Genomic DNA, 16360 nt, shown 5'->3' with positions numbered 1-16360 from the left:
CTTAGGGTGGGTGTACTGCATCGAGTAAATAATTACATTGCAAGGGGAGCATTCAAGCCCTTTTTCACCTTTATGTTTTACTGTTCTGTTGAATTCACTTCCCATTTCCTGTGGCCAAGGTGGGTCATAAGGCAACTGAAATTCCACTCTGCTGGCTACACTATGGCACGCTTTTTCCACCTGGTTGTCCTGGTGTAAATAATAATGAATTAGAGCAAAGCTCTGATACTAATTATGTTGTTAATCATGGCGAATAATATTTCACACCACGTTATTAGCTATTTTGTCACCCTGATGTCTTCTGTTCTCTAGATGAAGCATTTCTGCTACAGACAAAGGCGGTTATAGCGGAATGATCCTCCATTTGATCTTCAGGATCGTGGTACCATTGTCTTTCCAATTAAAACATGTCCATAGCACATCACGAATAAATAAACCTCAAAATGCAATGTAGAAAAAGAAGGCAAGACATTGCACTTTAAACTGGAAACAAGACATAAGTCATTCTTTTCCTAGACATATTTAAGAAATTGCTGCATTTGAAAACAGTTCTTAGTAGAGATAATCTTCAGGTTGAATATATATTTATTTGATTTGCATCTTCATTAAAGGATATTTTTGGCATTGTGAACCACTCACCCACAGTTTCTAATACTAATGGCCTGATTCTGTATATACAAAGGGTATATAATGCTGCACCAAGATTAACAGTCATATTTCCAGTCATATTTCACCACAGTAAAGGGCGGGGGGAGGGAGAAGGGTTAAACAGCCTGATTACTTTGGACAGTATCACTTTTTTGCATGGTTGTATTTCATGAGTTTAATGAAATATATTGGAGTATTAACTACCTTTTCATTAAAAGTGATACTGTCATTTATCTCAAATATGAGGCAACAATGTGTGTCAACAAATGGACAAAACAAAAAAATGGAGGGATGAGCATTCATACAAGCAAAATAGCAATAGCGGGATCACTAGGGATGTCAAAGGAAAGTAAATGCTTAGATGAACTGTTTTAAACTGTATTACTTGTTAATTTATACATTAAAATGTATTTAACTGGATAGCTGCTTTGGTATTAAATTGTTTTATATTACATTTTTAAAGTATTGATGTTATTAGCAATAGCAGTTAAAGCTTAGCTCTCATGCTTATCTTTATTCTTAACCATCTTTCATACAAACTGCATTATAACATTCTTTAAAAAAAAAGAAAATCTTACTTTTTTCTGAAGTCATATCAATCTGGAAGAGAAAAAAGGAGGAAATTTAAAAGTTCAAATATAATTAATATATATAAAATCACTAGTGAAGTAGTACAGGTTGAGTCAAATCCACTAAATTACACACAGATTCATTGAGTTAAATGGAAACAAGAATGTATTTAAAATAATGGTAAAAGCATGGCTTAGTTTATGTAATGTTTATAATAAAAGAAAAATGGTTACTTTGCTTTGGTTATGGTCAATAGTAGATGCAAAATGTTGCAAGGTGTTTTCTTTAAATGCGACTAGCAGTATAGTGGACCCGGATTTTTGTATTACTGGGTATGTTGTGGCATTGTTCTTAATTTATTTCTTCCTGTCTGAAGTAAAAAAGTCCAATATGGTCATCTGAAGGCATATGTCCCATATGGAAGGCAACTAGTATGCTTTCTACATAGTCTCATTCTACATATTCATTCTGAGATCACGGTTTGCATTTTTGCCTCTGTACTTTGTGATGATGAAAAGCAGGCGCAGAAATGAGTGCAGACTTGCCCCTGCCTTAGGCAAGAACTAGGACTTGATGCAACTAATAGCCATTGATACCTCTGAATGGAAGCAGTGATGGCCGCCCAAGCCAGCTTTTTGATTTTTCAGAATGTATTTGGGTATACAGTGAAAAAGCCATACAATTTTACTGTTAGTCAAAAGAAAACATAGCCAAAAAACATTTTAAAAATGCAATGTCAGACTATGAAAATTCAAGAAGCAAATTTTTAAAGTTGCCTTGTAGTTTGACTTTTTTTTTTTCAGTTCTGCTAGCACAATCATTTCTCCACACAAGCAAAAAAAGTTTTTTGTTGGGTAAATGTGGATATGCGAAAGTATGCAAAGTTAGAAGTAGCACTAGGCGTTTAATTTCCGACACAAACTTGTGGTGGTAGGATGACTGTGAGGAATGAAAATCAGCTGTGCGGTACTGTTGATATAATATACTGTGTATGTTAAAGCCCCCAAGATAGTTTTTTAGTAAGCGTTGCAAAGTTTTAACTTGTTTAAAAGTATTCTTTGTAAAGATAAATGTAATATACTGTCTCAGGTAAGATGTTACTACTTCTTGCTTTTCCATAAACTGAAAATGAACACAAGTAAATCACTGGCGACACTTACATGTTCATACATGCCTTGAAATCATTTAGGCTCATGTTATTAATCTTCACACTTAGCAGTGTGCATTACAGATCCATAACAGTATGAATTCCTCTGATGCACAGATCACTCTACATGGTAACCTAGGATCTCTAGGATACTTTAATTCCCCTTACTTTAAGTTCCTCCAAATCAGTCTGGAATTACGTCAGCATACTAATTAATATAAGAATGAATAACAAAAAAAAAATATTTGAAAATGGAAGGTGCTTTTAGCCATCAATGAGCTTGTCTTTTTGTGCTTCAGTTTCTTACATAAAAATGTAAGAAGTCATTAATGTTTGGAGAAATAGTTTTCCAATATCTTTTACACTGCTTTTACAGAGCATAGATTTGTTAAAAACAAGTTCTGGGGACTTCACTGGGAATGCATAAACAGCATTACAGAGGCTAAAATAATTAGTTTTGTGCTTTTGGTGTAAAATTGGATGATCACCTGGTAAGAAAAGTTACCTTCTGAATGAATACAGTGAGAATTAGCTTAGAACCTTTGGCCATGTTTTCACTTGACAGTGCCTGTATTTCAGCACTGAAATAGTAAATATTTCTGTAACGATAATAGGAAACTGCCATCCATGCAACAAAACTTCTGAGCTCTGTTTTGCAATTAATGGAAAAGATGTCCATCATCTTTTGGGAGCAGGCTATTTTCACAGTGCTGGCACTCTCACTTGTTTCCAACAGCTGAACATCATCAAAATGTGGCAATGGTTTTCTAATGTTACTCATCCATGTAGGGGTCAGACCTTAAGAAACATCTATAACTGCCAGAATGGAGCTGGCAATGTGGAATGGTTCTCAGAATCAGAATTGTGTGCTGCGGAGAATTAAGCTTAAAGAAATATACTTGTGTGGCTTATTCTTCAGCAAAATAATTTTTATATTATTAAGGACCTGTTTTGAAAGTAAAGTGAACTATTATACACCTCCAAAATCAGTGCATCTGAATCAGTAAAACTTTAATTTTAACATAGGGAAAGTTAAAATCTGTAAAATCCAAAACTGAGCCTGTGCAAGATCCTTTTAAGTGCATTCCTCTTCATTGTTTTTGTGGCTAGTGATTGATATGCCTGATTCACTACAGATTTAATCCTCCAAGTGTTGTATTTTAGTAGCATGCATAAGACCATGCTGTTATAGCAACATAGCAACATTACCTCTTCTTCTTGTTCTTGATCTGATTCTGATTCCTTTCAGTTCCAAAATGTCATGCAAAAAGAGAAGGGGAAAACAGAGCAGGCAAAACGCAAATTTTTTAGAAGAAGAGTGTAGAAAAACATAACTTCTGACAACATTTAACAGAAAAGAAGAAAATGCAGTACATTTCTGCAATTGATTTCTTATGTCAAAAAGCAGTAAAACTAAACTGTCGGTTTAAAACACAAAAGGTTACAGCATCAAGCAAATTACAGAAAAGTTGCTTCTGGGTGTTAGACTTCTAGTGATCCTTATTTGTACCAAAACTTAAAATATATACATGCTTTTGTACCCATGAATTAGCACATATAAATACTTAAAAGTTAAGAACGTTATTCATTTAAAGCTAAAAATATGTTTAGATGTGTTATTTTCAAATTACACAAAAATGATATAATAAAGTTTAAATTATATGCTAAAAATTCTGAGAAAAAAAAGAACACTAACAGGCAAGATTTTAGGCAGTCTAATACATTCCTAAAAGGCATGCAGCTCCTAATCTGACAAGGACAGTAAAAAATCCGAGTTATCACAGAATAGCAATAAACTGACTCTTTCTAAGGAAACAAGTGCTTCTTAATATCTGATCTCACTTAAGTAGAAAATCAAGGGCACTCCCATGATTTATGAGAATTCAACTCAATCTTGTTATTTATAAGAACTAACTCATACTAGAGCTTTCCTCTCCTTTTTCTGTCCTTGATATTGGACCACTTTCTTCCCCAGGAAGAAGTTATTATTACATTAATAACTGTTATAACAATATTCTGAAGAAAGACCATTTACACGATGTGACATACTCGTAAACTCTTGAAAGATTTCATCCGATGTAGGAAGAAAAGTCAGCGTCAAGAGTCAATGTAATATTAAAATCTAGTCTAAGAAAATATTTTCAGCACTGCTACAAACTTTCCAAATTCTACAGCTTGTCTGCTACATTTTTATCACTATCACCACAGATAAACAAGGCAATTAGTTAAAAAAATGCTATTGCAAAGCCCATTGACTTTCAAATTTGCAAATGGAAAAAATGACAACTAATTTTCAGTCCTTTTGTACTTCATACCTTACAAACATCATATGATCTACAGACATTATCCTTACGCTTTGTGAAACAGGTATGAATGGTAACTTCATCTCCAGAGAGGTGTCACAAGACATGGTTAGCCAGTGGGGAAAGTCTTTGGTAAAACCAAAAATGAACCTACTGGCACTTATTGAGTCCCAGATCTGTCTGGGACCCTGAACTGAATCTGGGTAAAATTTCTGGATGAAGTAAGATTAGCATAGGTCTTGTGCAATACTAAATGAAACCACGTATGTAGTGCAAATTGAATTTTTGTCTCCCTTCTGTCATCTCTTCTAAGTCCTCAGAAAATATTTGATAACATCTTTGAATACTGGCGTAAAGACTACCAAACCTAAGCAACTGAAAGCCTTTGGGTGATATTTATTCTTCTTCAAAATACCTGGTTACAAAGCTTTAACGGTATTTTGCCCTCCTACTCATTTCTTGTTTATATTATAATTCCGATGACTATAGATCAGTATAATTTCACAGTACCTTTGTGTAAATGGGTAAAGTGATGTTTAAATTACATATGGCTTGATGAACGAGGCCTCTTGTAGATTTTGGCTCCTTCATGAATGATAATCGTCCACAGGGTTCTTGAGTGGTATCTCGTACCTGGTAGAACAAACATACAGACATTTAATCTGTTATTTTGCTATTTGGCTCTATGATCCACTTGTGTCACTCTAAAACTATTTAGCCGAAAGAGGCTAGATGTGGGAGAAAAAGTCCATGTAGGCAAAAATAATGTGTTTTCTTCTTTTTTTCCTCTGCTTGTTTGTAAATGTACATATGGATGTATTTGTGTGTCAAAGCAAGAGCAGATACAAGCATGTACATGCTTACGCATTAGAAAGTTATTTACAGAAGGCAGTCCTAACACTGTAGTCACAGACTTCAAAGAACAGAGACTTTCCAGTATGATTTGGCTTCTGTGACAACTTAAAATACCCATTTTTCATTGAGATAGTCCCCAAGCTTTATGTTCCTAACAGATTTATTTTGTATTAGGTGACAAAAGGAACTAAGTAGTTTTCATTTTAAAATTTCTTCTCTGGCAAAACATCTTCTCAAATGTATTGATAAATCCTAGTCTTGGAATGAAGAAATTTGCTGGAATATATTTATAGATGTGACCATTATTATCTACAAAAGAAACTACATCATGCCATAATTTAAGATTTTGCAGTGAATCTTAGAAAAACCTCTTTCACGGTTGTTAGCAGAAAGAAGGGTGAACGCTTAGGACTTAAGATACTGGTGATGTAGTTTTAGCTTTTGTACATAACATCAGGAAGATTCTGTATGATATCACAGAAGAAATACAACTGAAAGCATGACCTCATCCTCAGCTTTCTGAACTGATAAAATGATACAATTCGCTATATGTGTATTAACTTTGTCAGTCTGCTGCAAAGACACATGGTTTTGAACGTATTTTGGAAAATCCATCATGGAGAAAAATATGCGAAGTCAAAGGTAGCTGGTGGCATAGATAAAGGTCTAGATTGAAAGAAGCTTACAAAATATTGCTGGAAGAGAGATTTCTGTGAGATAATCTCAGCAGTAATAACCTCAAATATTGCTGGGAGAAAGTTGTCCAGCAGAATACAGCAAATTTAATACAATGAGGGAGTGGGATGATTTTCTCCACTTTTTTGAAGTTTCCATTCATAACGCATTTCTCTAAAATGTATGTAATGGCAACATTATACACTGCTGTATTTGGGATGTCCCAGTAGAAGGAAAAGGTTGTGGGAAAAGGTTTGCTATTCCCTCTGAATCTCTTTCCCCAGAAGAGAAGGTGGATGGTGGCTTGGTGACAGCAGCCGTCTCTGCTGCTAGCACAGAGCAAAGTTGAGAGCACCTTTTAAATGACCTACTGCTCCCTGCAGATCTCATGAATGACCACGGCGTTTATGTCACTGGCTCTATAGGTAGGGCTGAAGCATTAGTTAATTTTGGATGAACAGAGGTTTTTTGTTTTGGCTTTTGCTTTACAAACTTTCCTGCCCACCCACATACATTTTTAAGAATAGAATAGTACAGTAATATACACTACAGGGATAAAATTAGGTTACAGTTGGATATTTATCAAAATTAATTACTTCCTTTTTCCTTTGTTCTCAAAAATATGGTAAAACTATAACCTGAAATATCAAAAAAAGGAGCCAAGCTTTTCTTACTGTACTCTCAAGGAAGTTTTGCATTGCTACTGATGGGAGGATGATTGGTTGAAGAACAGGTATATCTGTATTTACAGCCATATTCATATTTACAAGTGTAGGGTACAATGATCATATTTTGATAGATTTCTGGCAACTCTACAAAGTTTTATTACTTTTTTTTGCAGTTTCTGCATTTTTTAGAATCACAGATTGGCTAGAGTTGGAAGGCACCTTCAAGATCATCTAGTTCCAACCCTCATGGGCAGGGACACCTCCCACTAGACTATTTCCTGCAATATATTGAGCCATGATACAGAAAAACAAACATCATCAAACTCAATCAGCTCTTTAGATTATTAGATAAAGAACAGGATTCCTAGAAGTGCCATTTTGGTGTCTGAAAGAACACTGTGCATATATAGCAGAACAGAAGCGCAGATAACTATATTTAGAGAAAAACTTTACCAAATTTTAGATAGCCACTTCTGGTTGTTTTGACTACCCAAGTTAACTTTTAATCCATTATCATAGGATAATTTGGAAGTGTTCTTCAGTCTACTAAATTTATTGTAAACTCAGAAGTAGACCAAGAATACAAAAAAAAAAAAAATTTGTAGCTCATATTATAACATTACCTTAACAAACAGAGGAAGTCTGTTTTCTTTGAAGGCAAAAAAGCTGAATATATGATGTTGCCCACTTTTTGTTAGTGGCACCAAATTGCCAAAGCAGTCAACATAGATGGGTTTTCCTTCTAATACCTATTGGAAATGAAAAAGAAGCAAAGCAGCAATTAATCACAGTTGAGGTAGTTAGGATTTCTCTTAAGCATAATTCTACAGTAGTTTAGATCAGTTTCTTAAATTGCTAGGACTTGTCAGCATTTACAAAGTTTGTTATCTACAGTTACATAAAATCTGTGGAAACATTTCAGATTATTAAATTCCAATTGAAATACATTATTAATTGAGGAACAATAATGTGAGACTACAAATGACAAAATGAGTATTCAGTGTCATGAATCTGGGCAAATTCTCGATCTATATTTTAATTTGGATTTTTTATTGGCTCTAATTGTAGCATACTTTGCTAATCTGGCCTCAGCATAACATCAAAAATATTTTCTTAAACAATCAAACCAAAAGTCCTTCTTTTGACTGGTAAAATAATAAGCTGGTCTGGGAATATCATGAGGTTACAAAGGACCTTTTAAACAATGCAAAAACTTTCTAAATTAGATTACCTATGTGTTTAATCTACTTCCAACAGTCTGATGCAGCAAAGACAGTAGATTTTATTGATTTCCATTGGATTTGTAATGGCCTAGAGCTTTTGAAAGTCACATCTTGGGTAAATGCCTCTCTGAAATACCTATATAATGATTCTGCCTACATCTTTGGATTACTCCTCCATACATTTAAATTTCATTTTACCAGTTTCGGGGATGTTCCCTTCAAACAGCCAACACATTAATGTCTCATCCTCACTTTCCAGAAATTCAGCCTTGTTGTTCAGTTTTATAAACCCATATTTTATCTAGCTGCTCTACACAGGGAATGCCTGTCAGAGCTTCAGGAACAGCGAGGACAAATTTTTTAAAGGTGGAATTCTCATGGAAAAGAGACCATGCTAAGCAGAAGACTATGCCACATGTAGTTAAAGCACTTTCAATTTGTCACCCCTTCTGAGAAAGCTGACAGACCCAGAAAAACTACATTTAGCAGGCAGTTTTCTGGATTCCACATAGGAAAGCTTTTGACTGTTCAGCATCAGATTTAATTTATTTTTGTTTGTTTGTTTTGTAAAGCAGAATATTAATCAAACCTGCTAGTTTATCTTCTTCGCATGTAAAGATGCTGACAAAATATTGCTACTGTTGACTCCCTTTTTGGTTAGTGATATTCATTTATGGAGTTACTGAAAGTTGAGATTTACCTGTCCTTTTTGGCTTTGACTATCTCCCCTTTTCTCACAACACCCACTTAGTATCAGGCTCAGGAACGTAACAGTTCACCAAAGAACACCACCCTCAAAACTCACCTTTACTCAGCCATTCCTTTAAGAGGAAGTCAGTAATTAGAAAATTCAAGGTGTCTCTTGGCAGTTTGCTACAGAGCTAATTAAAACTAAGTAATCACTGTGGAACACCACAGAAATGACTATGAGGTACCTGGACTGAATTTAGGGCTAGCCTGCATCCATAGAACTTAACTTTAGGCTAACTGAGGAAAAAGTCCATTTACAACACTTATCCACTACCTCTCAGCTCGCTGTTGAGTTACTCAAGTCTTTAATCTTGTTGTGCACCTGAAATTCTTACGAACTATTGCATTTCGTTTAATAGAAGCCATGGGCAATAACTCCTGCTTGCATAACTTGCCATCTCAAATAGATTTCATAATACTTAGTTGGCAGCAGCTGCTCTAGTTCTGAATCTGAATTAAAGAAATGCTGACCCTGACAGCAGAGAAAAAGGACAAAGAACCCGTCCACTAAATGATAACCCCCAATGTCATTTCATTACCTGATTTCCTAGCATAAAATCAGCCCAGTTGTACTTAGAAGCATACAATTACCTTCCACCTTGGTAGACTGATCCAGGAAGACCCAAATGCAGTCACAGCTGAATAGAGCTAACCTTCCCACCAGCCTGTGGACTGAGAGATCAGCAACTGCCCATTGGGAATAGGATTTCATCACTCATATCTGGCAGCTACTTTTCCTTTACATCTGACAAAAGTCAAAGTTTCCATCTTATCATGACGCATGATACTGCACCATGACAGTATTTGTTGGCACTGCTATTTTTCTGTATTTGTGGCAGATAGAAGGCAGAAAATATTACCTTAAAAACAGACACTAGAAAATAGAGAATATTGTTTAAGATTCTTGTATAGTACCTCTACATCCCTGCTTCTCGCAACTTCTGCAAAATTTTCTTGTTGTTCTAGAGTTTTATCCACCTTGTCGTCTGTCATGCAAAAACATCTTAACCGTGCTTCAATGGGATCATGTGATTTGGCAAACACCACGAATTTGGCCATGTAGGGGACACAGATAATCTCTCTGTACACTTGGGAAGCAAAAGTAACGGATTCTTGTGTCTGTCGACAGTCTATCAACCAAAATCTGTAAAAGAAAATGAAGAGTTGTGTAATCAGCACAGAAAGATTTAAGCAAGAAAATGATACATTTTCCACCTTGGTAGCATTAGCTGGTAACCACACCAATTGTGTACAACAAGTCAGAATAAAGCAAAAAAAAAAACTAGCTACCATTTGGGAAGAATAGCCTAAGAATGCTCATGGTCCTCCCTATGCATTTGGGAGCATGAAGCAAAATCCACAGGGAAAGCATCTGAACCAGAACTTACTCTCCTAAATACCAGATGCAAACCCTTCACCGAGTTCCTGCTGCATAAATTCGAGACCGCTGTTTGCCTTTCTGATAGGATCTCACTCAGCTTGAAGCTTACTTGCTTCCAGGTACATGACTGCCTTTTAAAAGGCTTTAAGAAGTCCACTTGTCCTGTGGCAGACAGTCTCATACACCTTCTCTGAAGATTTAAATATATGAGGCTTTTCGTATTTTTGTGTTTATTAATTATCTATATTACATTTACAAGTATGTTTATAATATTTAAGCTATTATTGATGGCTTACCAAAGTCAAGAAATTCGGGAAATTTATCACAGTATCCAATAAACGTTTTTTCTTCCATTCAGAAGTTGGTTATGGCCTAAACTTTGTTTTCATCTGAAGTGATTCCTTGTAGTGACAATATGTGATCAAATGTTTCCTGCCTTTTACAAGGAATAAATTTCAGTGGTCTGTTTTCCATCACTTTCAACAGTTTCTGATGACGTTTGAAATGGTGATTGATCTTATCACCATTCTTCTAGAGCTGTCCAAAAGGTCTCTGAATTTGTTCCTGTTTATCACATGTCATTATTTGATTTTTATGCAGAATATAAGCAGAGAAGGGTGTACTGGAAGCATAGAGTTCAGATTTCCCTTTAACCGTGACTCTGCAATGTGTGTCTTTCATCTAGAGAAATACAGGTTCTTTTTGACAGCTGCTTCCTGCTAAACATCTGAAGATGCAGAAGAGAGTAAAGTCCCATACAAATCTTACTAAAATTGCTTGTATCTAGTCATATGCCAAGCCTGTCATTTCTGTTCCAGGTTATAACTAAATTGTTAAACTACAGAGTGAGCAAATTCATCCTTTTCTCTTTATCCTCCTGAAATCTTCCTAGGCATTGTACTGTTTCCTGTTTGCTAAGTGCTGGACACATCAGTATACCACACTCAGGTGCTAGTGGACTGTCTACAAACTCCTGACAGAGATGCTGTGAAAGATTCCCAAGTTTTATTGATGAGGAACAGGAGTCTGAAACGGCTTTTGGCATTTTTGCTGATCCTTCTGTGTGTTCTTGGACCTCCATCTCTAACAGGTGAAACATAAAGCTGCCTTGCCCAAAACACTTCTACCATCCAGCTTGAAGGTTAGCAGTATATTCCTTACATACAGTACCAAAACATGAGGGTCTTTATGTGAATGTAAATGATTTTGTCCACTGTGTAACACTGCATGCAAAATCAGAAAATATTATTTTGTGAATTTATTCAGGGACTTTTAACTTTGATTTTGTGGTAAATTGTCCTAGTTTGAGTTGGGAGAGAGCGGCTGTCATTTGTCTCAGTGGCCAGTCTGGCCCAAACCACGACAAGTTTTTTTTATGCATATTGAAGACCAGCAATACATATATTTCTATATCTGAGCCATATTATATTTTAAAGACACTGAAAGCAGACATGTCCACATCTGATTCCTACTACCCTTGCCTCACAGAGGCTGTGATCACCACCAACTCACTTTTCAGCGCGGTTTCTAACATGCCGTTTTACTGACAGCATCTTTCTAATGTAAATGCTGAATCTTCCACACCAGTGGTTCCCAGCCTGTGACACATGTACCACAAGTCAAATATAAACATGTCTAAATTTCTTCCTCTGCACGGTTTGAAGCCAGGAGCTGCCACTGCTATCTCATTCAGGTACCACCGTGACACAGAAATACTTTTAAGATTACAGGTTTAAGTAATAAATTGTCTAATTTCACTAACATAATTATTACAAATGAATGTCTGCGTCTTACCAAGTATTGCTAGTGCATGTGAATTGGAACAAAACACCTCAAAACATCAAACATACATGGTTACTCAAGAGATACCATGGATGTTGCAACTCAGGTCTAGAACTTCAGCTTCCAGAAAGGGTCCTCTTGTGTCAAAAATCACCCTCCTCTTCATTGAAAAGTACAGGTTCTTTACCCTTTTCTTTGGGCCATTCCCAACATTTCCCAGTACTAAAAATTTACAGCATTTCCCTATACCTTTGTCAAGAAAATGGAATTGTTTTTTGCAAAGATAACAACTTCAAAATCATTTTACTTCTACTCCTAAAATTCAACAGCAGAAACACACCAAGCATTTTACAAGGAGTAATAGGTATTGCCTTCTTTCTCAGACGTCACTTCATTTAGTTTCTCTCTGGAGCTCATGACATTTCTTTTAAATAAAATTCACTATGTGGGTGGAAAGCATGCTTGAGTTTGACACCCGTAGGATGGAGACAGAAGTCATGAGAGGTCAAAGACACCTCAAAAGCTGATATAATCTACAGGGGGCTTTTTACTTACTGTAGATTACATGGTATTATAACTCACAAAACACACCTCTCAAGTGTGATTTCTCTGGTCTTGCTCATCTGCAGTTGAATAACAACGAATTTCATGCTGCGCTTATCTTTAGAACATTTAACAAACACACTGGTTAAAAAACAAGCTGATGACATTTGAAAGAAAGCATGTTTGGTACATAAAGCCTCTGCACACTGATACTTTTCCTGTGTGGGAGAATTATGCTATGCTGGACTCAAACCGGAGCGGCTATATCCTCTGAGAAACCACCATATGCTCAAATGATTTGCTGTCATACACCAGAGGCTAAAAAGCGCAAACAGATACTAAATTTTTTAAAAAGCTGCAGCTCAGGAAATGGAGAACAGCCTCAAAAACTGCAGTTTAATTCACATGTATTTTAGACAAATGTATCTCTTTCCCAAGCTAATTTTGGATAGAATTATTCTTATGAATGGGAAAATTGTTCTCCATCATTAATGATTTAACTAGACATAAACAAGTTAGTGTGAATAGCAGACACTCAGGAATCAGCTGATTCTCAGCATGGCACAAGGGTAGACGCACTTTTAGACCGGTTAGCTTATCTGTCAGCAAAGAAGGTAATTAATCCTCTGACTGTAAATACATGAAAAATCACATTTTCTAACTTTAACAGCATTTAAAATCATATTTGGGTTAAAGTATGTTCAACATTCATTTCGACTAAAAAGAAGAGGTAGAACCCTTTAAAATCTCTACGTGGGACCCCGCCTATATCACAGAACATTAACAATAGTAATCAATTTTAATGTCATCAGTGGGATTAGGAAATATCCACTACTCATATGGATAGTAGTTCCATAAACTGTCACCTCACTCTGGCTGTATTTCATGAGTACCCCTTCTGAGGACTTCAGAATTTTAGGGACTTTGATGTCTCAATCTTTGCATCTAGTCTCCACACCTGGTTCTTAAATTAATCTTTAATTTATCCCTTTAAACAGAACACTGCAGGTAGCAGATGAGAGCTAAAACACCCTTTAAGATCTCACTCTTGCAGTCACTGCTGTTAAAGAAAAATATTTAGCTGAACTGAGAAGAAATGTACATAAGCAAAGCAATCAACTTAATGGGAAGAAAGCTATTTCTGAACTAAGGAAGAACAGAAAAATAATACTAATTTCGCCTAATGTTAAAGTTATCCTGTAGATCGGACTGCAAGAGTTTGAGCTCATTTTAATGTTGAATAAATTATTTCATTAAATAGCAAACCTAATTTAATAGTAATAACTGCTCTGGACACTGAATGTTTGCACTAAAGGAAATGAGTTGAATTTCATGGGCAAGTTATCCAAGATTTTTGTAGCTGTTTGCTAGACTACACACCCTAAATTTTATACTTTCCAGGTCATGGACTGCATCTCCTGTTACAGGGAAGGAGATTTTTGAGCAATTCTGTGATATAAATCATGGACAGGATACAAACTAAAATACATAGATACATATCTATTATTATCATTTTTAATATTAAATTCTGTTTTCAGAAAGACAGCAGTTGAACCTCATCACAAGAACAGATGGTTGGAAGAGATTCTTCTAGATCACAGTTCGGTACACCAACAGGCCTTTCCGTGTGATTTCTCATTTGTTAGATATTCTGGAAGTAACATCTTTTATAAGATGTATACTGAGCTACCCAAAAAAGGGATTTCTGTTTCCATGGAAATTTGCATATTTCTGCATCTGGGAGAGAAGGGGTATTCAAAATGAAACCACATTTTTTTCTAACTACCTGAAAATTGAACTGTCCCTCAGATTACTATTTCAGAAAAAGGAGTATGTCATTAATTCATTTCTGGGATCATAGTAGGTGCTGGCTGCAAAGAACTAATGTGCTTACAGCTCTCCTACATCATCTCTCTGGGCTGGGAGGCTCAGGGCTTCCAAAATACCTCACCAATTGGTTGACAGCACAGACAAAAATATCTATGTTCCTTCTACTATATAAACTAAAATAGTTTAAAGGAAATATTTGTTGAGAAAAGACATGTGCTCGAAAGTAACACCATAACACTCCTGTTTGGTTCTATAGGTACCTGGCAGACACATTTGTTGTGAAGGAAACACATTCATTAACGAATGTCAGTGGTGTTGTTCCAGTGATGTCTTCCCATTGGGCAGGGGTGGTTCCTCCTGAAACAATAGAGATTTAAAAAAAAATAATTAAAAGCAAGTAAGTCTGCAACTTTCCTGCTTCCAAGAAGTATTTTAAATTCTTCTGAGTTTTTAATCCCTATGAAACCAGTAATAATCCCAGGCATGCCTTCTCCTTAGGTCCACGTTATTCCACTAGTGCTAGTAGGATTGTATGGGTTTCCCCTAAGAAAAAAAAGTGCCCAAATGATTTTCAAATGATGAGTCCTGTGGCACAGCTCCCGAAATCTTAAAAGAGGCTAGAATTCTGGGGGGAGAGATGCAATTTGTTAGAAATTACTTTTGTTCATTCTAGACTATTCACACACGTACGGCAAAATTGGCCCAGATACAGTGTGCTTAAACCTAGATTATTACACTTGGGAAACAACAATAATGTTACAAATAGTGACAAGTACAATTTATGATTTCTATAACCTACTTCTTTTTCAAATAATTCAAAGACTCAGGTCCAATATGTACATAACTAAAAAATTTCTTCTCTATGTTGCTATGAAAACCTGTGAAACAATCTGTGTCTGACAAGCTCCCTTGAAGATCTTGCAGTAGAAATGTGCACCTCCATATCGTGGTGTACAAAACTAGTCTTCTGGATTCCTGTCATTCTGTTAAGTGTTTCAGCCCTCTGTCACAGACATTCTCAGCTTCCTATTTGGCCCATGCAGCTGAAAATGTGGGCACAATCTGTCACCCTGCAGCTGTGTTTTCAAGTTCTTCAATATATGTGTCTGCCTCACCTTTTGGTGAAGAACGTCCCTTTGGTTTCCAGTTACCTTAAAATCACACTGAGCTTACAGAAAACAGAAACAGAAGTGCTTATTTCTAACAGCAGTTATGAATATTTATAAAATATATGCACAACCAGGGCTAAGTCAGAACGTGTGTTTGTCCCTCCTCTCAAATACAGCTGACTTGTTAGATATCCATTTGACCGTGTGGCACAGTCTTTATGCAAACTTTAAACCAAGTTGTATCTGTAAAGAAATACTAGTTTTCAGGAAATGCCTCCTTTTGGTGAAGCTTTCTTGGAATCAATTTCCCTTTTCAAGTTTTCTGGAGGATCCTTGCAGATTCCTCCAAGAAACTTAATCAAATTCCTCTTTATAGAGGAGACCATTCTTCTCTATTTAAATAAACATTGTTTCACTCTCTTGGAAATGCAAATATTTCTTTGTTGACCAGATGGTTTTTTCTGGTATTTCAGCAGCTACCTAACACCTTTGGATCAAGAAACTGTAAAAGCACCTGCATTCTCTGGAATGACTCACTGGCACATCTCAGTATGCAATGCATCTTTCATTAGATTGGTATCTGAATCAGTTTGAAAATTAAGATGCTAACTTCTAAACAGAATAAGTGCATGCAGCTCACTTCTGCCTCGTAACTGAGACTGAATGAGATGCTAATCACTTTGGAGTTATATCAAGTATAAAGTGTTTAACTCCAATATTTTCCTCTGAAGCACACTGTGACAGTATGTCTGTACTACACTCACTCTGCTACGCAGAGGTATGTTGGGTCTTAAGAAACAAACTGTAAGGAAAATGCAAAAAAAACCCCAAACCCGAATTCTATGATTATACTACACATCTCTTGTTAGTCCAAAC

At 36.0% G+C, this 16360-nt stretch overlaps 1 protein-coding gene across 1 annotated transcript in view; it reads right to left on the bottom strand.

The window, feature by feature from the left end:
- Positions 1-16360, bottom strand: part of ANK2 (ankyrin 2) — a 166045-nt gene that overhangs the window by 27038 nt on the left and 122647 nt on the right. Inside the window, exons 33-38 of the mRNA XM_074154943.1 lie at positions 14636-14732; positions 9755-9983; positions 7490-7615; positions 5179-5301; positions 3575-3607; positions 1227-1248 (exon numbers count right to left, since the gene is read on the bottom strand). Of these exons, the coding sequence (XP_074011044.1) occupies positions 1227-1248; positions 3575-3607; positions 5179-5301; positions 7490-7615; positions 9755-9983; positions 14636-14732 (630 nt within the window). The remainder of the gene's footprint in view (positions 1-1226; positions 1249-3574; positions 3608-5178; positions 5302-7489; positions 7616-9754; positions 9984-14635; positions 14733-16360) is intronic.

The sequence above is a fragment of the Numenius arquata genome, chromosome 10 (assembly GCF_964106895.1).
Source record: "Numenius arquata chromosome 10, bNumArq3.hap1.1, whole genome shotgun sequence".
NCBI lineage: Eukaryota > Metazoa > Chordata > Aves > Charadriiformes > Scolopacidae > Numenius > Numenius arquata.
The sequence above is the reverse complement of the archived record's forward strand: the minus strand, read 5'-3'. Positions and strand labels throughout refer to the sequence as shown.